At 40.9% G+C, this 25,539-nt stretch overlaps 1 protein-coding gene across 7 annotated transcripts in view; it reads left to right on the top strand.

The window, feature by feature from the left end:
- The window catches only part of GPD2 (glycerol-3-phosphate dehydrogenase 2), a 116,130-nt gene that overhangs the window by 88,311 nt on the left and 2,280 nt on the right, over window positions 1-25,539 (top strand). For 4 of the 7 annotated variants that reach the window (XM_087949953.1, XM_087949951.1, XM_087949954.1 and 1 more), the window contains exons 9-17: window positions 1,150-1,343; window positions 6,437-6,571; window positions 7,008-7,183; window positions 8,070-8,201; window positions 8,798-8,956; window positions 11,278-11,390; window positions 12,387-12,465; window positions 12,587-12,685; window positions 21,463-24,743. In XM_087949953.1, coding sequence (XP_087806079.1) covers window positions 1,150-1,343; window positions 6,437-6,571; window positions 7,008-7,183; window positions 8,070-8,201; window positions 8,798-8,956; window positions 11,278-11,390; window positions 12,387-12,465; window positions 12,587-12,685; window positions 21,463-21,588 — 1,213 coding nt within the window. In that variant the 3' untranslated portion in view covers window positions 21,589-24,743. Of the gene's footprint in view, window positions 1-1,149; window positions 1,344-6,436; window positions 6,572-7,007; window positions 7,184-8,069; window positions 8,202-8,797; window positions 8,972-11,277; window positions 11,394-12,386; window positions 12,466-12,586; window positions 12,686-21,462; window positions 24,744-25,539 lie in introns of those variants that run through there. The other 3 variants (XM_087949956.1, XR_015746536.1, XM_087949957.1) reach the window with 3 other exon arrangements.

The following is a 25,539-nucleotide window of genomic DNA, read 5'->3' as shown; positions in this document are numbered from 1 at the left end:
TATTAAGTTTCCACCAGTGTTCGATTGTGAATCTTAACTGCAGATTACTCATCATCATCATCGTATCATCCCTGGTTTTTATCTTAAGGCCTTGTGTGATCAAGAAGGATTTTAATAATCTGGAGAAAGAGAAATGGCCACCCATCTACTATTAAAGCAGAATACGGGTGCTTGCTTGAAATTTTGTCCTTGAGAATTTTGTGAATATTTGTGTCCTGTGCCATGACACTGAAGTACAGCCTGAAGAGATTCCATGCGTGAACGCATGTGTATGTATCTATGATGTGTCAGCAAGCTCTGAACCTTGAAGAACAATCTGTCTGTGAGCTACACCCCTGAGTTACAAGTGCTCTTCTGTTTGTGCCACAGGTCTTCTTATTGCCTTGTCTGTCACACTTACACCCAGATTTGCTATAGTTTGGGCATGAAACACCTGTCAACATAATACAGGTAGTCCTTGACTAAGCAACAGTTCTTTTAGTGACTGATCAAAGTTACAACGGCACTGAAAAAAATAACTTACGACTGTTTTTCACAGTTAACAACCATTGCAGCCTCCCCATGGTCATGAGCTCAAAATTCAGATGCTTGGCAACTGGTTCATACTTATGATGATTGCAGCATCCTCAAGGCCACATGATCGCTTTTTGCCACCTTCTGACAAGCAGAGTCAATGGGGAAACCAAATTTACTTAACAACCGGGTTACTAACTTATCCGCTGCAGTGTGGCAAGAAATGTGGTAAAATGGGGCAAAGCTCACTTAAATTCTCACTTAATGAAATAAACGTTGGGCTCCATTGTGATCGTAAGTCGGGAACCACCCGCATTAGATCCAAATCCATGATTGTAATATTGTACCAGCGGAGGGATTTAAATAATTTAACAAGCGGTTTTCTGCCCTAAGGATTTCTTCCAACAACCAGTTCACCAAACTGCTCAGAAAGTTAACAACCGGTTCTCCCGAACTGGTGCGAACTGGCTGAATCCCACCACTGGCCTGTACTTTTCCTATGTCTCTGGCGTACTTTTTGATAAAGTGGTATTCATTGCTATTTTGTTGTTATGAAGCTTTTACAAAGCAATGTGTTCCAACAAACTGGGAAGAAAAGAGAGAAAAAAAGTAATATTTTTTTTTGGCTTCTTCTAGCCCTGATAACATGGGACTTCTTGACCCATCCACTAGCGATGGACGAGTGATTTTCTTCCTGCCATGGCAAAAGATGACTATCGCTGGCACTACCGATACTGCAACTGAAGTTACCCATCACCCAATACCTACGGAAGAAGATATCAACTTCATTTTGACAGAAGTGCGCAATTATCTTAGCTGTGATGTTGAAGGTAATTTTCATTGACATTAAAATGTAATTTTATTCTTCTCTTTAAGGCAGAAGTATACATCCTGAGACCACAAGAGCACGTGATCCCTGCCTCCCAAATTTTTTATTATAATTGTAATTTTTGAGGCAACAGACAGGAGAAAAACAGATAACTGAAGTATCATTGTGCTAATTGTGCTTCATTTTACATGTGACTCATTAAAAACATACTTTTAGAAGTTCCTTTGCATCATGAATGCCTCCCTTGTCCTAGAAAACATTATATATTTTGATCCTTCACCTGTGAGGTAAGTTAGTTGTCCTCTCCCCTCCTCCCCCCATGCCAGAGATTTTTTTTGTATAATTCTGTTACAAAACCAGAAAATATTTCAGTACTGTCGTGGGAATGACCAAATATACCAATTTTTATAATTCACTTTCCTGCCAAATTCTGTAATTACTTCAATGAACTTACAGTAGTACTTCAACAAATCAACAAGGTCAGTAAGTTGGAAAATAAGACTTTCTTTGGAACTCCGCAGTATTAAATGGAGGTGCCTGCTAATAGGTGCCAATTATACACACACAAATACACACATGGGCAGCAGTTCTCTTTATGATAGTTCCATAGTATCAATGGAGATACCTTCCTTCACAATTAGAGAGTATCTATGCATTTCTGTGAAGTGTAAACAGTTTTATGAATCAATCCTGATTTTTCATATTAAACTCTACAGCACAGCCTGCCACCGCATTGAATAATTGCTGCATGAACTAACTCGGTTTTCTTGTATAGCCAATCTATTAAGAGTCAGGATTTGCAGCTTTCTATCATGTCCTTTTTATTCTAAACCAAGATGACACAAGTTGAAGAATCCAGTGTTGCACGTGACTCTCAAAAGCCTTTAATTTTCAACGTGGCAAAATCTAATTTTAATTGAATTAAGATGTAAATTAAGGTTAGTCCCTATTAACTTTTTGAAATGTGGTCCCATCACATTCCTTAAAAAACCACTTACCTTTCACCTGCCATTCTTTCATTTTTTAAAAAAAATGGCTTTGTTTAAGGAACACAACTTTCTGCTGTGTTCTAAAGTAATTTTTTAAATAAAATACATTCTTTCTCTTTTACTCTCTGAATGATATAATTGGTAGGAAACAAATTGAACTTTGTCATTTGTTTATTTAAGTAGAGATGCGCCATGAATAAATTTTCCAGTCATTGTCCATCCAGAATGAGATTTGATAACTGGGAGACCTGAACAGATTTCATTACCAAGTTCCTTAATTATCCAGCTTTTTAAAAGTGATTCTCTAAAAAGATTCAGACTCTGACTTGCCCTTTGTAGATTTATACACATATTAATAATCCCCCTTTAAAAATAAATAAATAAATAAAAAGACTGAACATTCTAGATTGCTTGTTTGTTCTTCCTTGAAATGGACAATTGATAGTTCTGTTATTGTTGTAGCCATTAAAGGAAAATGGTCTACAGGAGGAGGAGGAGGAGGGAAAAAACCCATTATCATTAGGTCCTGCTTGCAAAAATTAATAAAAGAGCTGAGATTTGTCAGGCAAGGTGGTTGGTTCTACTAAGCTACAGCTTGGAGAATTGATTAAGGCAGCATTTGTTTGTTTGTTTGTTTATTTAATTATTTACAAGGCAGTTCTGCAAAAGTAGCCTTCTTGAGCGTTTTAATGCTTTTGAAAGTAACCAACCTGGGCTGTGCACTGTTTTCCTCGTGTGTAATTAGTCGTGTTTATAGATTGTCTGTTAGAGAATTAGCAATTGTGCTGGCCGTATCAACTCACGGCAGACCTGCCTTTTTGCTGCCAAAGACAGTGGCAGGGTTATCAACTTACACAGGCTTGGATGTGTTCCAGCTGTTTAATTATGGTGTCACACATGCTGCTTTTTCTAGTTTCATTAATTTATAAATGTAATATGGTATCTTATTTCAGCGATTAGCACTTCATTTTGGTGGGCTAAACACGTTGGCACACAACATTGATTTCTCAGATTTCTGTTCTTTCGGGATATTTTTACAAGGCATTATTGATTTTTCTGTTAACACCCTTACGAAAGTACTGTCCTTAAAATAATCCTCCCCACATGCACACTCACACACAAAAGCCCACGTAAGAGTTTTTAGTCCACTGAAGGAAGATCACCACAGTAATTTAGACTTCCATATTTTATTTATGGTGAATAGACAGCACATGGATGATAGAGAGATAAGAGAGAAATAGCCTTGTGTGTTTATGTATTTGTTTTACCTTTAAAGAATTATGTCATTGCTTATGTGAGGTGAGGGTTAATTCAGGGGTTCCCAACCTCCAATCCATGGACCTGCACCGGGCCGCGGCATGCCAGAAACTGTGCTACACAAACAAGCAAAGCCCCATCCATGGGTCGCAGGCAACACACGAAACCACGTCCCCTCCAGTCCATGGAAAAACCTCTACTTATTGAACTGGTCCCTGGTGCCCAACATGTTGGGGGCCGCTGAGTTAATTCATTCAATGGATTAGTAACTCAATAGGAAGCAGGGAAAAGAAGATGAATCTGTTTTCACCATGGAATGTAATGTTGTCATGGTCATATTCTCGAGATGTCAATAATAATAGGATCAAGGCATAGTCCTTTTTTAGTATTGTGGTACAGGGCTTCTGTGGACAAGTTTATACTGTTCCACATAAAATTGAAGGGCACGAAACACAGAAATTGATCACATTCTGGGTTGGGACAAAACAAGAACTTGCTTACTGTTGATTCACCTCATGCTCAAATGGATGGGAGAATTGCATATGTTTTGAAGATTCTATGAATATGTTAATCGAAGAGGTCAGTTTTTTGAAAGGAGAAAAGAAAAAAAAACCTGGATACTTGCTTTTTATTTGTTATGATAGGGTCTTAGAAAGCGACAGCAGCTGTAGCTGCATGTTTCTTTTATTTTTCTTTTGCGTATTCAACTTTTCTTCTTCCTTTTCTTAGTTGTGGAAATCATAGTATGCCATTGTCTAACCAGAATCGCAAGTGGAAGAAGGAAGCACATAAACCTTTTTTTAAAAAAAAATCAAGAAATACAAAATTGGTGGCCACAGTCTTAGAGCACTTCGCATAGTCTCTCCCAAAATTGCAGTAGTTCTTGACCAAGCAAGATTTCATTCAATTTGCAATAAAATTTTTGTTTACGTCTCTCCCCACCCCCTCCAACTGCCCTTATTGTGGCCACCAGCTTGCCACTCAAAAGCCATCTATGGACAGACAGCAACAGAAATTGCAGTAACTGCTTTAAAGTGAGCTTAAGGAATCAACCACAGTACGTCTGGGATAGCCTCTAATTTGTGAGTAAGATGAAAGGAGGAGATGAGAGGTCCATAGTCACTCAGTGAATACAACAAAGCAGGGATTTCCTGCCTCCAAGCTCACTTTTTTAAAAAAATACCTACCTTCATAATTTTCTCCAACATTCAAGCAGCTTCAAACAGAACTGGGGGGAAAAAAAACCTTATTAATATCTTACTATTTTTCAGACTTCTTTTTTTTTTTTTTTGCTATCAACTTTTTTTTCATAGGACCAAAGGGAAAAATGATGAAAACACAACTAGAGAATTCTATAATACAAACTAAATTTAAAAAAAACAACCCAAAATGTATTTTTGGTCCTGGCTCTTTGGATGGGAAATTTGGGTGGGTCCTTGTTTAATATTCTTGTGCTTTCCTCTTTAATTTGGATTGTATATTTCTTTCCCTATCCTAAGCAAAATACACTAGTATTTTTTATATTGGTCTGAAATATTAGTAGCTAGAAACAACCTACCGGTAGAAGAAGTAAACTATAGAGAAAAATGATGGATGAGCCTTTCTTTCTTTTTGACTTAGTGACATGTGAAAATAAACTGCTCTAGTGTTATCTCAGTGACACCTTGAGGTGGTCTACAGGAAGCCAGATAACTTTAGTCCTTTTTAAAAAAAAATCCAAGGAAGAGAATTTAAAGAGTAAAAACAGCAATTTCAATTTTTTTGACCTCTCTGAACTCCAAAGTGTGCCTGACAAATTCTGCCTCTTCCCGCAAATAGCTTGCAGAGAGTGATGATAGTACTCTTTCCGGAGGTTTTGGCCAAATAGAATAATGAACAATTCCAAACCAGTTCATAAAAATCGTCCTATAAATTCCTGGCCAGGCAGATCGTATTTTCCACATAGTAAGAGTTCACTGTTTATTTTTCCCTGGAGGCTAAAATGCTTTGTTTATACATGTTGACAGCAAGTTGTAGTCCATTTTCACAAATTCAGAATTTACAATGGTGTAACTTGCTCCATGCAACATATTTAGTTCTTTGAATTATTTAAATACAAATTGTGAAAAAGCTTTTGAGATATTGACTTAAGAGGTCCTGATAATAGTGATCTTGTATAGCTAATACTTGTCTCAAACAATGAGGATATAAACTCAAAACAATAAGGGGGTTTCTCAAAGTCTGAATTAGCTAGAAGATCCCAAATATTAAAATGTGTCAAGAACCATATGTAAATGTGACGTCCAAATCTTCATTGATAGAGCTATGTGGATGTATAAGTAAGCTGTATTACTAAATAGTAGAGGAAAGCTAAATATATAATTAATTGCTTAGCCAGGGTTGAGCCATGGTTGAATCATATAAAAACGCCTGTTGTAAAAAAAATTGTGAAAAATCTTATTAAGAATCCCAATATTGAGGTTGCCAGATTTTGAAATTTAGGACATCGTGGTTTTTGCTTTTCTTGGGCCAGACTTCAAGTTACCTCACTGGCACTTCTTTTTTTCCTCAGAAAACTTGTTTCTCAGCTTTATTACCAAACTCTCATATTTTTGTCTCCCTTTTAAGTATTTGTTTAATTGAATCAAAAGATGGAATTGTATTGAATTTGTATCTCTCTCTCACATTGCCTTTTCTCATTAAAATTTTGTGGAACTGACACTATTGTTTCCCCAAGATGACATTTTAAATTTAAAACTTACTAACCAAACCGCATTTAAATCATATATTATTTTGAAATCCTTTCTTGAGATGGTATTTTTGACAAGACTTCTTTTTCTCTCTCTCCTTATTTTGTTATCTACTACAGTGAGGAGAGGAGATGTTCTGGCAGCATGGAGTGGGATTCGTCCCCTTGTGACAGATCCCAATTCTAAAGACACGCAGTCCATATCTCGAAATCACGTTGTGCATGTTAGTGACAGCGGCCTTGTGACCATTGCAGGTACTAGGGTGTTATTTTTAATTTCTTTCTTTCTTTCTTTCTTTCTTTCTTTCTTTCTTTCTTTCTTTCTTTCTTTCTTTCTTTCTTTCTTTCTTTCTTTCTTTCTTTCTTTCTTTCTTTCTTTCTTTCTTTCTTTCTTTCTTGTTAGAATTATTTCTTAGTGATATGAAGGGAGCTGGTCAGATAGATATGCTGAGGTTCTCAGTTCTGAAACACTAGAAGAAGAGTTGGAAAACTGATGCCTTCTAAATAACATGGATGACAGATCTCATCAGTAAGGGTAGTGTTGTGTTAGGGTTGCAGGTGCCTGTCTTCCTGTACAATAGAAACAGTTTATTCGAAGACCTTTTTCTTTAAAATTTTAGTCTGTGTGTTTTTAAATAGAGGCTTAAGGGATCAATCTTGGTACACTATCTATATTTGTTGATACTCCCAGGTGGGAAGTGGACAACCTATCGCTCAATGGCCCAGGATACCATTGATGCTGCAGTAAAATCTCATAACCTTCAGGCCAGTCCCTGTAAAACTGTAGGGCTACTCCTGCAGGGTGCAGAGGGCTGGAGCCCTACCCTTTATATCCGCCTGGTTCAAGATTATGGACTCGAAAATGAGGTGAGTTTGCTGTTTATTCAGGTTAGTAGAACCACTTAAATCTACGGAATTCTAGGCTGAAGGGTATGAATGGAATGGAACTTTGTGGTCTTGCTTGTTTGCCTGTAAAGGCTCTCTCTGAAGTTCCATCCTCTTGAATAGTATGGAGTAGAGCACGGGTGTCAAACTTGTGGTGTCACATTGCCATCACGTGATGTATCGTGACATTTTTCCCCTTTGCGGAGCCTGGGTAGGAGTGGCCTGTGTGTGACACATCCAGCCTGCAGACCACCAGTTTGACACCTCCGGAATAGAGGCAGGGGAATAATTCACCCAAAATGAGTGGAGGTGATTTCTGTAAACATAAATGTGAACTGTGACATAAATGGAGACCATAGAGAGCAAGTTAAATCCTCAAGGTGTGACTCTGTGTGGAAATCCCCTCTACAGCCAGTTGGTGAGTGCTCTGAGGACAGCAAAGCAATCAAAAGAGAAATGGGATAAAAGAGAAAAGGTGATTGAGAAAGGCTATTGTAGAAGGCAAGGAGATGATGAGAGAAACACTGGATGGAAAGATAGTGGCAAAAGATTACCTTAATCAAAATTCTTCATATGTTGCCTTATCAGCTCATTACAGATCTTAGTTCATTAGAAGAAGGGAATTTTTTTAATGAAAGAGCATCAAATTATCTATAAATCATGTCATTGACCACTTTTTAAATTTTTAATTATTCGTAGACTGCATGTTTATTATTGTTCTGGACTTGCTGGATTTTTGCCTTTGATACCATCTTGGGTTGGCTATTGAATCACAGAAAAGGGGAGAGCTTTCAAGGATGACTCCTAAGAAGATGGCGTTCTCTTCCAAAAGACATCAAGTCTCTTTAACCTCTTCTCAATTCCACAGGTGGCTCAACATCTTGCAAATACATTTGGGGACAAGGCTTTTGAAGTGGCAAAACTAGCCCAGGTAACTGGGAAGAGGTGGCCTATCGTTGGGAAACGCCTTGTCTCAGAGTTTCCATATATCGAATCAGAGGTACGAAACGTTTCGTGTTGCTGCTTCTCTTCCTTCCCCTTTCTTGCATTTTTTGGCAGAAGGTAAAAGATTGGAGAAGTTTAGATCAGGGGTCCCCAACCCCCAGGCCACGGCTCAGTATCAGGCTGCAGCCTGTTCAAGTCAAGGCCTCGCAAGCAGCGGGCAAGCGCATGCACGCACATGTAGCTCCACTTGCACGAGTGGCAGGCAGGGTTGTGTGCCTGTAAAACTCCATGCGTGTGCCCACTGCTTGCAAAATGGAGCTGCGCACCTCCACCGCTCATGCAGAATCATTCTCTCTCTCTCCCCCACCTCTGCGGGCATTGTGCAAAGCTGGAAAGATTGGGGACCGCTGGTTTAGATATTTAGATATGAGGTTAAATCATCTCCTCCGGGTACATCAGCATTGTAATCCAAGAAGATGAATGGGGAGAGAGGCCTCTTGCAACTGGTGAAAAGTTTGGTTAAGTAGCCTGGATAAATAAGTTCTAGAGTAAAAATGGTAGTAAATAATCCCAACATCAGGTTACATTGCATTGCGTTTCTTTTGTGTAGATTTCTCAAACCGAAACGGTTATTCTTTTCAAACATTTTAGATTGAGTACGCCGTTGGTGAATATGCTTGCACTGCAGTGGACATAATTGCTCGTCGCACTCGTTTGGCTTTTCTGAATGTCCAAGCTGCCGATGAAGCCTTACCAAGAATCATTGAGATAATGGGCAAGAAACTGAGATGGAGTGAACAGAAGAAGAAGGTATTGAAGAGGCTCCTGCTTTCATAGTCTAGAAAGCTTATGACAGGGGTGTCAAACTCTTGACAATGCGTCACGTGTTGTATCTCAACTTGTTTCCCCTTCGCTAAACAAAGAGGTGGGAGTGGCCAGCGCGTGACACATCTGCAAGTTTGACGCCCCTGGCTTACGAGAACCTTTCCAAGAAGTTATTTGACTTTGGTGGAAAATTTGAATAATTTTCACAATAACCGAGGGCTGCATAAGGGTTCACGTGTCTGGACCAAGTAAGGGACGGCTCATTTGCAAAAAAAAAAAAAAAACATTCAGCCATAGAGTTCACTGAATGCTGTGGGCTCCATCAAAGGCACTGTCCATATGTATCACTAGCCACCACTGGGGTTGGCGGTTCTTAATGTGAACATTGAAGCCCGATCCACTTCTTCTTACTGTAATGTACAGATCAGATCCTGCTAAGGCATAAATGACAAATGATGTTCAAAAAGTTACGTGTGAACTATGCCAATCTCCCTGCTCAGCTCTACCACACAGTCTTGTTTTGAGAAATGGGAGACACACACACACACACACACACACACTTTGCAGGAACTCTGTTATCAACACAAACAGCACACATGTATCTATAGAAAAACCAAAGCCCTGCCTTGTGCAGATATGGGAGACACACACACACACACACACTTTGCAGGAACTCTGTTATCAACACAAACAGCACACATGTATCTGTAGAAAAACCAAAGCCCTGCCTTGTGCAGATATGGTTAAAGTAAGGAAATGAGTGCACAAAAGTTACCGGCCAAGTACCAAAGCTCTCCTTCCCCCCCACACATGTACACACCTATGTTTTTCCCAAGCAAACAACCACAAACGTAGCATTGAGGTTTTGTTGAGAAGCCCTTCACAGAGACAGCAATGTGTGTGCTGGTTTCCACATGAGAGAGATAACTGGTGTTGCAAAGTACTATTTTTCTAAAAAAAAACAAAAAAAAAAACCCTTCGTATTTGAAACGGAGTTCTTGGGTCTTATTCCTGGTCTTTTGAAAATAAAAGATGCAATCTTACCTAGCCTGCATGCTGTGCCGAGGGCTCCTTCGTCACAGCTGGAGAGCTGCTTTGAGTTACAGGTGCCTGTTTTCAAGCGCAGGATTTTGAGCATAAAAGGCAGCGTAAAGCAGACAATGATAAAAGAGGGAGATGGCCTTCCTCCAAATGACCCTCTCTGCTTACTGAGATCATCGAGGAGGTTCACCTACAGTTGCCATGAGCTCATCTGGCTGTCAGCCAGAATCTAGCCAACTCCTTTTGTCGCTCAGGTTTCTTGGAACAGACTCCCTGCACGGTGAGGGGCCTGAGCTCTTCATTAGTTTTGAGGAAGGCTGGAGCATCATACCGCTTACTGAGTCAAACGGCTGATTTGTGATTCAATTTGTTTTGCTTGTTACATTTTTATTGCTTTTTGAAGTCGGGGGGGTCCCTAACCCCTGGGCTTGTGGCCCCAGTACCAGGCCACGGCCCGTTCAGAACCATGTCGCCCAAGCGGCAGATAAGCGCAATTTGCACACGCAGTGGGCACTTGTACGTGGAGCTCCACTTACGCAAGCGGGTGCGTGCTCCTGACACTTGCACAAATGCAGTTTCGCGCACGAGGCGTGCACGGAACCACCCCCTCTTCTCCCACTGCCAGCCCACAAAGCCTGAAAGGTTGGAGACCCCTCTTAAGTATTGATTCTAATATTTGTTTTATATGTTAACCATTGGGAGCTTCTAATAGGGGGCGGGGAGGAAAGGAGGGAGGGAAGGAAGGGAGGAGCGGAGCTTGCCATTTCCAAATTATAGGCTCCATCATTACCTTGCTGCCTGAAGAGAATAATCAGCACGTGCCATCAGCCTAAAAGAACAAAATGCATTAAACCCAGAGACTTCTCACTTAGGGCATCCATTGTGCTAAAACTGAAAGGCCATCTCTCTCAGCCCTTCTGTCTGCAAGTGCAACATCGCTGTGAGTTGCCTGTATGGATGAAGGGCACGATACATCCCTAAAAAATTCTTTACCTTGCACGTCTCCCAGGGTAATTATCGCTTGATAATCAACACTTGTACAACCCAACCCAGTGATCTATCTGAAGCATGAAATGCTGCCTAATCTTAATTACCTTGTTCACCTTTAAGCACTTTTTGGTCATCAACTGCTGATATTCCTCTAAGGACCGGCAATTATAATTAAAGTGAAAGGAGCCAATAAAACATTCCAGCAAAGGAGAAATTCAGAAGGTAAATATTTGCTGTTACCCTAGAGCTCAGATCGTGTGCTCTCCCCCTCTTAGGAAGAGCTCGCAACGGCGAAAAAGTTCCTGTACTATGAAATGGGCTACAAGGCCCGGTCAGAGCAACTGACGGATCGGAGTGAAATCACTTTATCCCCAGGAGATATCGACAGGTAACGGTTACACACAGGGCAAATGGCTACTACTTTAATTTTCCAGGGATTTGGATGTATCATAGGAGGTATCTGAAATAACCTCAGCCCTGCAAGCTGAGTTGTGCTTGATTTGTGTATTTGCCCATATCCTGGTCCCTTTTCTCCCCTTTGGTATATTTGAATGATATTATCCCCTCTCTTGAGAAATTCAAACATAATAGTATTTTTATCCTGGATCAGAAAAAGGTAGAGACCATTAAAACCATTTCTTTATTCATTTGCATCCTTCCTTTATTATTTTTACAAATAACTCAAGGCAGTGAACATATACCTTCCTTCACCTATTTCCCCCACAATTAGGCAGAAAGAGAAAGAGAGAAAGAGGGAGGGAGGGGGAGGGAGAGAGAAAGAGACTGGCCCAAGATGGTTTCCATGGCTAAGATGGTTTCACTCAGATGGTTTCCATGGCTAAGGTGGGATTTGAACTCACCGTCTCCCAGTTCAAATCTCACCAGGCTCAAGGTTGACTCAGCCTTCCATCCTTCCGAGGTGGGTAAAAAGAGGACCCAAATTGTTGACTGTAATGTGCTGACTCTGTAAGCCGCTTAGAGAAAGCTGTAAAGCACTGTGAAGCAGTATATAAGTCTTAAGTGCTATTGCTATTTTTAGCCTGCTGCTAAAATTTCTGTTGCTAAGCAAGGTAGTTGTCTAGTGAGTCACATCCTATAGGCAAAAGACTTTTCCCACCTTTCACTTTAGATTTGTTTAATTTGTCCATGCTAAGATTGGATTTGGCCGTCCTTGGGTTTAGAAGCAAGGAATATATAGCATCCCTTTGGCTTCTGCAGTGGAAAGGAATCGCATTATAAGAAGGAAGGTTGTTTGCAGGAGTGGAGGTGTGCATGGATCAAGCCAGTTGAGAATCCTTTACCCGTCTAAGTCAGGTTTTTCTTTGCTGGTTTAAAGCTGCTTATGCAGCATGTATAGATTTTTCATGCGTTATCTGTGTTGCAGGTATAAAAAAAGATTCCACATGTTTGATAAAGAAGGCAAAGGTTTTATTACTATATTGGATGTGCAGAGTGTGCTACAGGTAACATTTTACTTCATTATTATTATTTTTTAATTCATTGGAATTTCCTGGCATGATATTAATAGTGTGTTGTTAATCCAGCCATGTCAGGTTTTTTTTCTCCTTTTCATATATTTTATAGAGCATCAACCTTCAAATTAATGAAAGTGCACTCCATGAGATTTTGAATGAAGTGGATTTGAACAAAAATGGGCAGGTTGAACTCAACGAGTTTTTACAAGTGAGTACTTCTTTTAATTTATACACGTATATCTATATCAATCTAATATAATGGTATTAAAAAACCCTCGCAATACTCATAATATTCAGTTCATTAATATTGGAAGTGAAAGTGTACAGGCATTCATTTCTGGCAGATATTATTCAAAAATGAAAATCACACCTTAGATGTTACAAAATGGAAAGTATTTCTTTGATTTGGTTAGGGGAAATCAATCAGTCAAATGAATTGCATTCTGTCATTAGAACACAACACACACCAAATGTATGTCTATTAAATAACATACACCTTTTATGCTGCATCCCATATTAGTTCTGTTAACTTGCACGTATACCAGATATGATGCTATTAGGGCAGGTAGGAGAGAGGTTCCTATGTTTAATCTGAGCTGATTTTATGGTGCGAGGCCTCTGCAGTACCTGCACAGTATTGTCATAGAAGTATGAAAGAGGGAGAAATGCCTCAAATACCAAAATAAAAATGGTAAAATGATTTCAGATCACCACCTGGAAGTCTTAGAGGTAAAGCCAGGAAGGCTTTGAAATCAAGGTTCTTTACTTTTATTATCTTGTCAGACTTTATTAAAAGTTGACCTTGGTCTTGCATTGGGAATCTTTGAAGGATTCCTTATAGCAGTAATTATCCAATCAGAGGAAAGTATAGAATCAGTTGCTCCTAATCCCACTTGTGGATATTATTCATAGTGCTGCTACTCAGCATTGGAATGTTCAGTGGTTATAGCCAGTTCGGGGAGCTTTCCTATAGTATAGTTGTATCTAGTGCTAGTATGGCATTGGGCAGAATGTTGCATTTTTGGTTTCCGAGTATATTAATCCACACTTTAAATTTTGAATTGCTCCAGCAATTTCTGCCTTTAAAAAAAAGTAACAATCAATTTTCACCTTCCTTTTCTGACTCTGCTCAATCAGGTTTTTTGTCAGTGTTGTTTTTCACTCCTATTTTTAAATTTATCACCTGTTAAAATGGGTTATAAAACAATAAGCCTGCATAAAATGTAGCAGTTTAAAAAAACCTGTAAAAACAAGAAAAGAGGCACAGCAGCATAAATTCACCTCTAAGTTCTAGGAATAGAAATTAGTCTCCAGATGGTGCCAAAAACTTGGCAAAACTTGTTATAACTGTACAATTGGAGAGTTCTCCAAACAGCATGTATATAAATAATTGTAGCCTGTATTGAAGTTCTGTCCTGAATTGGAGTGATACCCACAAGCAGGATCATCAGCAATAAGAACAATAATTTACATTTTCTTCTGAGAAAATCATTTTACTGAGGTTTAAAAAAAAATAAGTCTGTAAACCACTACAATGTAAGTTGAAGGGAAATTTACCCTGCTAGAGCCAACAATGTCCTCTGTTGAAGAAACACACTTTCTAAATGCAGACAAGCATCTCTCAACCTATTTGGCAGAATTTGAAAGAGTGTAAATGTTGTGTGTGACTATTGATGTTTAAAGTTTTAATCAAGAATTGAAATTTTGGTCCTCATTGAAAAGAGCATCTATGCAATCTAAGAGTGCTCCTTGATCTTCATCCACTGAATTTGTTGCTAGCAAATTGCCTTCGACACCTTTACACAGTGATGTTGAGGGTCCTTCTCCCATGAGCTGTTCAGAGCATCCAGTAGTGGGAGGTGCTTCAGTCTCTGCATGTCTAGGCTGGGCTTAATTTGTGGAACGCTCCTCCCCTCCACGGAACCCCTCCCCAGCGTTCCCCAGTTTTTGCTCAGCCTCATTGTGGATAGGCAGTGCTTTTTGTTCTTCCTTGGCTGAAACAGGAGTATTATTCAGCAGGTTTGGATATAGTCCAGTTCGTTTTTTCAGGCTTTTAGTCTCCAAATCACTTTACGATCTCCCGACGTTAGCTCTCTCTATCTGGTCGTCGGAGATCATTTGCATTTTCGGGCAGCGCTGTTTCATGCCTGAAGCGGCGGGCGGCTTCGGCATTGCTCCGAGCTCCCCCCCCTCAATCTGCTTGTTTTACCCCCTGCCATTGTGATTCCGCATTGCCTTTCTCTATATCGGCAATAGCGGCGTGGGCATTTTCGCTCTCATCCGAGTCGTATCGTTGAGTTTTCCCCTCAGAACGCCATCTTGGTGTGGAAAGCAGTAAGAATTCTTTCCATCCCTTCCCCCGCTGTTCCTTTTAGCCACAAAGTGAAGCCGTCGGAGGCATTTCGGCACGCGGCGGGGAACTTTTGTTTAAGGCAAAAAAACATTGCACGCCTGAACAAGTTGACCCCTTCTACCACTCCAACTCCTTCAGAAGTGGGACCAGAAGATCTAATTTTCAACCAACCAGTAGTCGAGGCAGATGTGATTCCAGTTCCTCACATGTTTTCAGACCTGGTACAGAAACAGTGGGCGTCTGCAGCAGTGTACCCTGCCCCCACTGGATATGACAGGAAATATTTTAATTTGGCCCCTGATTTCTCAAAATTGTTGAATACTCCCGAGGTAGACGAACCTATAGTGGGATTAGCGTCCTCGTCCTCCATTCCCAGTGAAGCGCCGGAGGCATTAAAGCTGGAGGAAAAACGAGCCGAGCTTGCCCTACGCAGGGCCCATCAGTCTGACGTGTGGGCCATCAGAGCGGCCACGGCCGCTTCCTTCTTTACCTGTGCTTCTCTCAGGTGGCTCCGTCTCTTACGGGAGCATGTCCCTAATTCCAACATTAGAGCACACCAAGATATTGCAAAACTTATAGCAGCTGCTGAATTCTCAGCTGACGCAACTCATCATGCGATCAAGTTTTCAGCCAGGGCCATTACCTCACATGTCACAGCGCGATGCTTACTATGGTTAAAACATTGGCAAGTGAACATTAAGCACAAATGCAAGCTGGCTTCATCTCCTATTGTGGGAGACAAACTCTTTGGCCCTGCCCTCGACCCGCTGCTAATCGAAACCCCTTGAAAGAAAAAGAAAATTCTACCTTCCCTTTTTTGGAAGTCAGATTCTAGAAACCCTCAGTCCTTTCAGAGGGGATCCTTTCGGCCCTTTTATCAGGGATTCTTCTCACCCAGATACCAGAGACCCCCATCTTTCAGACCAGGGCAGCAGCCAGAGAGGTCCAACTTTGGGGATAGGAACAGAAGGGGTGGCCAATCCAAGAGATCCTTTCGAGGAGCAGGAAATAGGTCTTTCCGGCGTCCAAGATAACTCCCCGGACCCGGCTCCCATTGGCGGACGCCTTAAATTATTCGCGGACCAATGGGACTCCTCAACGTCTGATTCCTGGGTCAGAGACACGATCAGATTTGGTCTTGCGCTGGAGTTTCAATCCACTCCCCCAGACTTTTTCATGTCATGCCCTGTTTCCAGAGATCTGGTTAAACGTAATCTTATGGAAACAGCTATACATCATCTACTGGACATACCAATCAACAAGGATGAGGTTTCTATTCACATCTTTTTATTGTTCCCAAAAGTTCGGGGGGGTGGAGAGCAATATTGGATCTGAAACGTCTCAACCGTTTCTTAGTATATCACAAGTTTAAAATGCACACCCTGCAATCTATCTTACTTTGCATCAGAAAGGATGACGTACTTACGTCCATAGATCTGATGGAGGCGTACCTACATATTGCTATTCGGCCTTCCCACTATAAATTTCTGAGATTCTGTTATAATAACCACCATTTCGAATATGTGGCCCTTCCTTTCAGACTAGCTTCTGCCCCCAGGACCTTCACGAAGGTTCTTGCAGCGCTAGCTGCTCATCTCCGTGATATCCCCATATGACTCCAGTGTTATCTTGATGACATCTTGATTTTGTCATCTTCCGCCCATCAAGCAGTCAGAGATACTCAGAACACATTACAATCCCTACAACAACACGGGTTCTCAATAAATTGGAAAAAGAGTCATTTAACACCATCGACTCGGTTAACCCATCTGGGGGCAGTCATAGATACGGTGGAAGGCAAAGTTTACCTGTCACCAGATAGACTAAATAGCATTCAGCAATTAGTTAAGGAGATCAGGGGTCTTAAGAGGGTGTCCCTAGCAGAACTATCAAAATTGTTAGGCAAGATGATCTCATGTATATCTATCATCCCTTGGGCCCGGCTCCACACTAGATCCCTCCAGTGGTTCCTGCTCCCGTACCAGCGCTCCAGCCGAAGCAACTCCAAATACAAGGTCAAGGTACCATCAAAGGTCCTCATATCTCTCCTCTGGTGGACCAGACCAGTCATCAACAGAGGCTGCCTCTTCAAAGAGCCACACAGACTTACCATCACCACCGATGCCAGCCTGTTTGGATCAGGAGCGCACGTTCAGTTGCTCACAACCCAATGCCGCTGGTCTGCCATAGAACAGTCGTGCAGCATAAACTGGCTGGAGCTTCGAGCAGTACACCTGGCTTTCCTCAGCTTCCTTCCACAGGTACGCAATCAGCATATACTAATATTGACCGACAACGTAACAGCGAAAGCTCACATAAACAAACAGGAGGGCACACAGTCGAAACATCTCATGCGGGAAGCGGAGCGCTTGTGTTGTTGGGCGGAGAGCAACCTACTTTCCATCAGAGCAGAGCACATTTTGGGCCTGTCAAATACACAGGCAGACTGGCTGAGCAGGGCCACGATCGATCAATCGGAGTGGCGCCTCCATCCGACTTTGTTTCAAGAGGCGGTCAGGACATTTGGACAGCCGGTGGTGGACCTGTTCGCTTCTCCCCTCAATGCTCAGCTCCCGAGATTTTTTTCCAGGTACCCCTCACAAGGAGCAGAGAACTTCAATTCTCTCCGCTGTCATTGGCCCCCGGGACTTCTGTATGCATTCCTGCCACTTCCACTGCTTCCCAAGGTCATCCAGAAACTGCTAGATGAGAGGGCGGAGCTGCTTCTAGTAGCTCCTTACTGGCCTGGACAGCCGTGGTTTGCAGACCTCCGCAGTCTATCCATATCAACACCATGGAGAATTCCGCCAGACAGGGTCTTGCTAACCCAGGGACCCCTTCAACATCTGGACCCTCAATGGTTGCACCTGACCGTCTGGAGGTTGAGCGGAGTCATCTGAAGAGTGAAAAGTTTTCCAACAGAGTTATCGCCACCATCCAAACTGCCAGACGCCCCTCAACAACTCGCATTTACAATGCCACATGGTCCAGTTTCTGCAAATTGTGTACCAAGTCTCGAATTGATCCCATCTCTCCATCTGTGGCTCAAATCCTAGAGTTTTTGCAAGAGGGGCTTAACAAGGGACTATCACCTAATACGTTGAAAAGACAGGTGGCGGCCTTGGCGTCAGTTCTCACTTGTGAAGGTCTACTATCTCTCTCCCATCATCCACGCATACGGAGTTTCCTTCAAGGAGCCACAAATTTACGCCCTCCAGCGGTTATCCCACCTGGGACCTTAACAAGGTCCTCGTCACACTCACTAAGGGCCCTTTTGAACCCTTTAAATCGTCAAGTCTCCAATTTCTGACGTATAAAGTAGTTTTCCTTGTAGCGATCACTTCTGCTCGTCGTATTTCGGAACTTGCAGCTTTGTCTATCAGACAAGATCTTCGTGTTTTCCATTCTGACCGGGTGGTCCTTTGTCCTGATCCTACGTTTATTCCCAAAACTCAGTTTTTCATAGGGCACAAGAGCTGATGCTTCCTAATTTTTGTCCCAGACCATCCCAAGGCTTGGAACTACAATGGCATAGGCTTGATGTGAGGCGAGCATTGCGAATATATATTAACCGCACAGCAACTTTCAGAAAAATGGAAGCCTTATTTGTGTCGTTTCAGCCCAACACTCAGGGATGCAAGGTCTCATCTTCTACAATAGGCCGTTGGCTACAGGCCGCAATAGCGAAAACGTATCAGACTCAATCACTGCAGGTGCCCAGGGGCATAACAGCTCATTCAACAAGGAGCGCCGCAACATCGGCAGCGTGAGCCACACAGGCACCAATAACTGAAATTTGTCAAGCTGCAACCTGGGCCTCTCCATCGCCATTCATTAGGCATTATAAAATAGATGTGTTTGCATCCGCTGAGACCTCCTTTGGCAGAAGTGTTCTGCAACGGGTCCACAGGGGCCAGGAGGGGTTTCCAGGCCAGACGGAGTCCCTCCCGTAGGAAAGGCCAAGCTTTGGTATGTCCCACTACTGGATGCTCTGAACAGCTCATGGGAGAAAAGGCATTGGTACTTACCTGACACGCCCATTCTCTTTGAGCTGTGAAGAGCATCCAGCCCCACCCTTTTTCTGTCTGGTGGGGTCCTGTTTCAGCCAATGTATTTGTTAGGGCATTGAGGACGAGGGCGTTTATTTCTCTCGTCTTCGCCAAAACTGGGGAACGCTGGGGAGGAGTCCCGTGGAAGAGGAGGAGCGTTCCACAAATTAAGCCCAGCCTAGACATGCAGAGACTGAAGCACCTCCCACTACTGGATGCTCTTCACAGCTCAAAGAGAACGGGCGTGTCAGGTAAGTACCAACACCCTTTTCCCTGGCAATTTGGTGACAATTATCTATACCTTGACTACACCTCATCGATATTAGAATATGCCCTACATAGGACTATACCTGAAAAATGTAGGAAAGCTACAATTGGTGCAAGATTTTATTTACTTATGTCTCACACTAATATGACCACCCATTTCACAAAAGGCAAGTCTAGGCAATACGGTGTACAATGCAGCAGCTAAGCTACTAAATGGTATAAAATACTGCCATAATTTTATGACTGCGTTGAAAGATCTGCTCTAGCTTCCAGTTGCTTATTGGTCACAATGTGAGATGTTTGGATTGACTTCTACAACCCTGAATAGATTGGAGACTGACTGTATGAAGGACTACATTTTTCATTATAAATCTGTCCATTTGCTAAGATCTTCATTGATTGAAGTAGGTTTTCTTACGCCACCTCGGAGGCAAAAATATAATCACTAGTAATCCTAGTGATCCCAGTTCTAGATTTGGCAGTCTGTGGTTGTCAAAAACCAGGAAAGGGAGGAGAAGATAGATAAACAGACAGGAAGTTAGTGAGTAGGGTAGGGAAGAAAGAGGTATCAGCAAGAGGCTGCCCTACATTTTTATTGCTAAACTGTCCTGCTTTGATGATGACATTGGAATTGAGCTATTCGGTATCACTTGTCCTATAAACAGTTCCATTATTCTGTGAATCAGAGGGGATAATTTAGTGTGAAGTAGAACAAAAGAGCACGTGCCTGGGTTTTTTTTTCCTCAAAAAACTCCCATGTGGCATGATACACGTTTGAGGGCTGTAGAGAGACTTGCAAAATGTTTCCAAGTGTCCCTTTGACTCCTTTTATGCAAGCAGCTGCTTATTTGTTTTCAGTTGTTCGCCAGGTTTATTTTTGCAGAGCCTTTCTTGGTCAGGTTTTTCAATTGACTGCCAGGTCCTTCCTGCGCTGTGGCAATGATGAATGCAGAACATGAGATAAATTAATGCTGGGGATTTCGGTCCATGTCAGCCTTTTCTTCACTGCATGTCACGTTAAACAAACAAGATCAAGGCAAAGGAAAACGGTAATTGTCTCTCAAGATGGGCTGCAGATAAAAGCACTGTTGAATCTAAATGCGGAAATGTGTGAGAGAGAGAGAGAGAGAGAGAGAGAGAGAGAGAGAGAAGAAAGGAAAGGAAAGGAAAGGAAGGAAGAGAAAAGAAAAGAAAGAAAGAAAAAGAAAGAAAGAAAGAAAGAAAGAAAGAAAGAAAGAAAGAAAGAAAGAAAGAAAGAAAGAAAGAAAAAGAAAGAGCAGCCTGTTCTCTGAACATTTTTTTAGAGCAGTTGAAAAATCTGCTGTACGGTTTAAATCATGCCAATTATAAACAAAACACCTCACCTAATTGTACGCTCATCACTTATTTATTTGCAAGGCTCCCAAAGTATAAAATATACTTTTAAATATTTTTAAGAGCAGTAGTCTCATTTCATGGCTGCGTTTCAACCTTCTCCAGGCTTGCTCTCCAATCTGTTAGCTTTCTTCTCCTCAAATTCCTTAGGGAGAGTACGATGCTGGAAAGATTGCCATATTTGTTTAAGACGGAGCTTATTTGAATTGGCTGCAACGTAAGGGAGCCCTCCAAATATGTGGCCATTAACTTCTAGGATTCTCGGCAGAGGCCATGTTGGCTGGGAATTCTGGGAATTGGCCCATCCATCTGGAAGGGCCCCAGATAGGAGAAGGCTGGTGTTAGAAGTGAAAACTGTTTATCCTGCTGTCTTATTTCTGTGGAACTGTCTTTCCTTAAAAAGATGTCCAAAGATGTATTTATGTTGCTGTTTCTGCTGTTGTAGTTGAAACCATTTTTATTCTGTTGTTCCGGAGAGGGGAGGAAAAATGTACATCAGAATGGTTTACATATCAGTCCCTACCTTTTAGTTTTTACAAAACAGAAGTTAACAACCCAAAAGGAATACCGGATTGGATGGGGAAAATGGGAAAAAGAAATAAACACAGAGACTGATTCTATATTTTAGGGTGGTTGGGAGGGTACAAAAAAAGAGTGTCTCTTTTTGCTCCCATTTCTGGCAAACAGGTAGATGGACCAGCTATATCTTGGTCGTTCCTTTGCAATCTTTTATTTAAAGGAATGAAGGAGTTTTCAAGTCATTGGGGCATGTATAATGTTGAAAATTTTAAAAACTGGACCACCCAACGTCAAGTTGGTAGAGATATGACAAATTATAACGAAAGACTTCTAAGGAAGGATGTGGAGATAAAGGTATCGTCTAATAATGCAGTGACACAAGAGTATATTGACCTCAAAGCTTTCTCTATCTTGTCTCTTTAGCTCATGACTGCTATTCAGAAGGGATACGTATCCGGAAGCCGGCTGGCCGTACTTATGAAAACAGCTGAAGAGAACATTCATCAACGGGAAGTGATTTCAGTGGACCGGAGTTGTGGTGGACTGTGAGGTGGGGGGGGGCTTACAGCTCACAAAAAGGTGTGTCCCCCTGGTTGCCTCTTTCAACGCTGAAAAACATTCCACTGCTTTCAGACGTCTCTGCTTCTCCTCACTCTGAGCAACTGTGCAGAAAGTCACATTGCGCAGCTCTTCTTTTTACATTTGTGCAAAGAGTCTACTTGACTGGTGGCCTGTTGAACTGACTTTCTCTAGAATCCATGGCCAACAAGACCATGAAAAGGAGGAATTGTCCACCTTTGCCCCCCACCCCCCCACCCTTCCCGGGGCTAATCCCGGGAGTTGAACACTCAAACCAGGGCAAGGGATCCCAGGTGATAACCAGACATGAATGTAGATTTCTTTTTTTTTCTTTTTCTTTTTGGCATTTATACAGAAGCAAGAATAATTCCTCTTCTACATGAATAGGGCCCTCTCTCCATTCTCTTTCTGCCTTTTGATGCGTTAGCCGGGCAAAAGTGGACGGTGCCAGCATGCCTTTCATATGTTAAAAATGGACTTTTTGTTTGTTTGTTAAACCTCCAGATTTTTTTTTTCCTCCCCACCCTTTCAGAGAAGTACATTGTGCTAAATATTCATCGCTTGCCTAGAACTTTGGTACAAACATTTTTTATAATGGCCACAGTCTATTAAAAAGTGCATGCCATAAAAATGAGTGATTTATCATGGAGGAGAGTGCTTGCATTTAGAATTTTCATGGACTGTATCCCAAAATAGAAGTGTGATGTCCAACCAAGGAATTGCAGTGATACAATTGTATTTTAATAAGTGGCTATGCGGGGCTTATTTCTTCTAAAATGTCCTAAACCCAAAAAGCCAGAATAAAATAGAAAATAAACATATCAAATAGTTCTTGTTACTTTACCACAGCAAGAAATTGCCATTCCTTCCCTGGTACATCTTATGTATAAAAAAAGAGAGAACTAAATCCTGTATCATGTGAGTGGTTTGGCTTTGCTCTGTAAGTTTCCATAGGAATTTTAAGAAAAAGGTTTCTAAAACTCTGACTTCATTTGTGATAGGTGCCCCATAACTCCTCAGAAAAATAGCGAAGAAAATACCAAGCAAAACTACACTACTTTCTTGCTAGGATTGCTGGTTCAATTTTACAGTATTTTCTTTTTTCAAAAAAACTTTAACGTTATTATTTAAAATGATTTTAAGTAAAAACCCTAGTTTTTAGGGTAAAAATCCTTATAGAGTACAATGATAAATTAATAGCGAAATCAGTAGGTTTGCTTTTTTGCTATCTGGAAAATGAAATTGTAGCAAAATAACAAACCTAAAGGAACAAAGTCATGTGACTGTGGAAATTTTTGTACCTCTGATAGCCTTGTTCATTTGTTGTTTGTTACAGGTTTTAATAACACTTAATATTCTAATGCAATTTATAGATCAGTAAGAGTTGTAATACTTAAACCTGCAGATCTGAATTCTATCATTTACTTATTTTAGCATTTCAGTGCTGTGCATTTCTTCACTCTTCAGAGCAATCTATAGAAACTGGTCCTTTATAAGGTCTCAATATCAAAATGAAGTTAAAATTCAGACTTATTCGATATTCAAAAAGTGAATATATTAAGGGCATCTATTGTTAGAAGTAGATGTTGCTGTGTAAAAACAGTCCAGCCATTAGCATGAAGCACCCCTATTTTCTGTTTAGAAATGTAGGCAGCATCGAGGGGAAAGGAGCAAGGTCTTCATAAAAGATATTAAAAGGTAGTATTCTAAAAAACGCCCTCTAGCAAAATTCTCTGTAGACCATTTCCCATTTAAGTTACCGCTATGATCAAGAAATGTCAGCCCTTTGTTTTATAGGTTAAGAGTAGAGGTAGAAGCCAAAGCAAGATTCTCATCCTCTTTAGGCCTGGAGCACTTCAAAATGACTTGGAATACAGGTCTAAACTGGGCCTGCACTGGGAGATCTCTCTTCGAACACAGAGTTGGGGTATTTTTGTGGTGGATCTTTCTCTTCCTTCCTCACCTCACATCACCAACGTATATTAGATGCTTTCTACATAGCACTTTTCAATGTGTTCCGTTTTGCTTAGGACAAAAAACGTCAAACCTTAACAAAAAGCTATTACAGATAGCTTTTCTAAGATGGCAGAAGTATGGAGAGGTCCAGAAAAGACGTCGAGATGCCGGTTGTTACACATTTAATTAATAATCGATGCAACATTTTTCGAAGTTTGAGGCAAAAGATTAATGGGCAGGTACTAAGAGATCCAAGTCCATCTTGTCCATGTGAAACACTTCATCCATTTGAAACACTGAGGGTTAAGCAAGCACCCAAAATGTTGTGAGGCTGAGGATCATGGGACTGATATGTACTAAGGATCTACTACCACAGTTCTTAGGGAAGAGTTTTAATGAGCATTTGAGTGCACACTTTTACAAATAGACTTCTCGGATAACCAGAGGTTGGACTAATGTCTAATGTTTGTCCTTAGCCCAGCAAACATCTCTTCAAAGGTCTGCCATGTTTTGCTATTGACGCCATCGCACCCTGATCAGGAAGCCATGATTTCGTTTATGCCTTGATTTGAACTCTAGATGTTTTAGCCGACACATCCCTTTGCTTCCTGTGGGCAGGGAAAGTATTATTCCCCTACATCATTTTACATTGGCTCACTTCAGTTAAAAGTAGACTCTCTACTTGGTTTCTTTGTGATAGTATTTCTTTGTATATTTGGAAGGGAATATATATGAATGTATAGGAAGCACAAAGGTCCTTTTTGTATAACAGTAATTTGGTGTGATACTACTGTACAATTGTTTCGAAAACAAAGAAATATAGGAGCAGACAGTTCTCTAGTGGTTGTGTGTGTGTATGAATAGGTAAGCACACATATATCTATGCATATATGCATATGTATACATATACATATACCGCATGTTTTTCCATCTGGCACTTTTATGTATTGTGCTGGGTTATTGTTCAGGATTGGACTGTTAAATACTGTGTTTGAGGCTGGGTTGTCATTTTTATAACTGTCTTGGTGTTTTATTGCCATTATTTATTACTTTTGATATACAGAATGAGCTGCATGCATTTATAGAGCAATAAGAGGATGTATTTAATGTGCCTTGTTTTTAACTGAATAAGATCTGAAAGCATGAATCAATAAAACTGATTAAAATGGTCCACTCGTTGGCATTTTGATGTTAGTGGCAGTTACGGAAATAAAGTTGATTAGCTCGGAACCAACCCCCCGCTACCTTCCTTTTTCCTTGATTTTTTTTCTTTCCTTGTGATTACAAAAAGTTTAAAACAATCTCTTAAACCTCCGATTTTAAGAAATGATATGAATTCTTGACCTTAACTTTATATCTGGGACAAATTAAAGAGAAGCCTGTCATGCAGTATTAATAATGGATATTGTCACTGTCATGTTTTGTTGCTGCTACAACATTCGTCCTCCTCCTTCTCCTCCTCCTCCTCTTCCTCCTTCTCCTCCTAAGCAAATGACAGATTGTCTCCTGGTTAGACTTTTTAATTTTTTTAATTTTTTTCATTTAACCACCTCTCCTCGGGTGCCATGTTCCCAGCCCACCCTGATGAATTTTATCATGATTAAAATCAATAGAAATAAATGGAAAAGATTACATAATCCATTTTGATCATCTTGCATGTCAGGTTAGCCTGGAGTCGCCAAATCCTGACAAATGTTCTGACATGGAAAAAGGCCATGTATTTTCGATGAAAGTAAATCAGGAAACCTGTTTATAAATTTTTAATGAAAATGTTATAATTGTCGTATTCTTTTATTGTTTCTAATTTACTCTTGGAGTAGGATTCTTTTTTTCTTAACACTTTGTAGCCAAAAAATGCATGAGCATGTAATTAAAAAATTCTTGCATCTGGGATACGTGCTTGCATTGTCACAAGCAGACATAACCTTTATTGCATAATAAGTAGCATGACAGAAAAGCATCTTT

The sequence above is a fragment of the Notechis scutatus genome, chromosome 1, assembly GCF_049901735.1.
Source record: "Notechis scutatus isolate UNSWTSFEM ecotype Mainland chromosome 1, rNotScu1.2, whole genome shotgun sequence".
Classification (NCBI taxonomy): domain Eukaryota; kingdom Metazoa; phylum Chordata; class Lepidosauria; order Squamata; family Elapidae; genus Notechis; species Notechis scutatus.
This window is presented reverse-complemented; position numbering and strand designations above follow the sequence as displayed.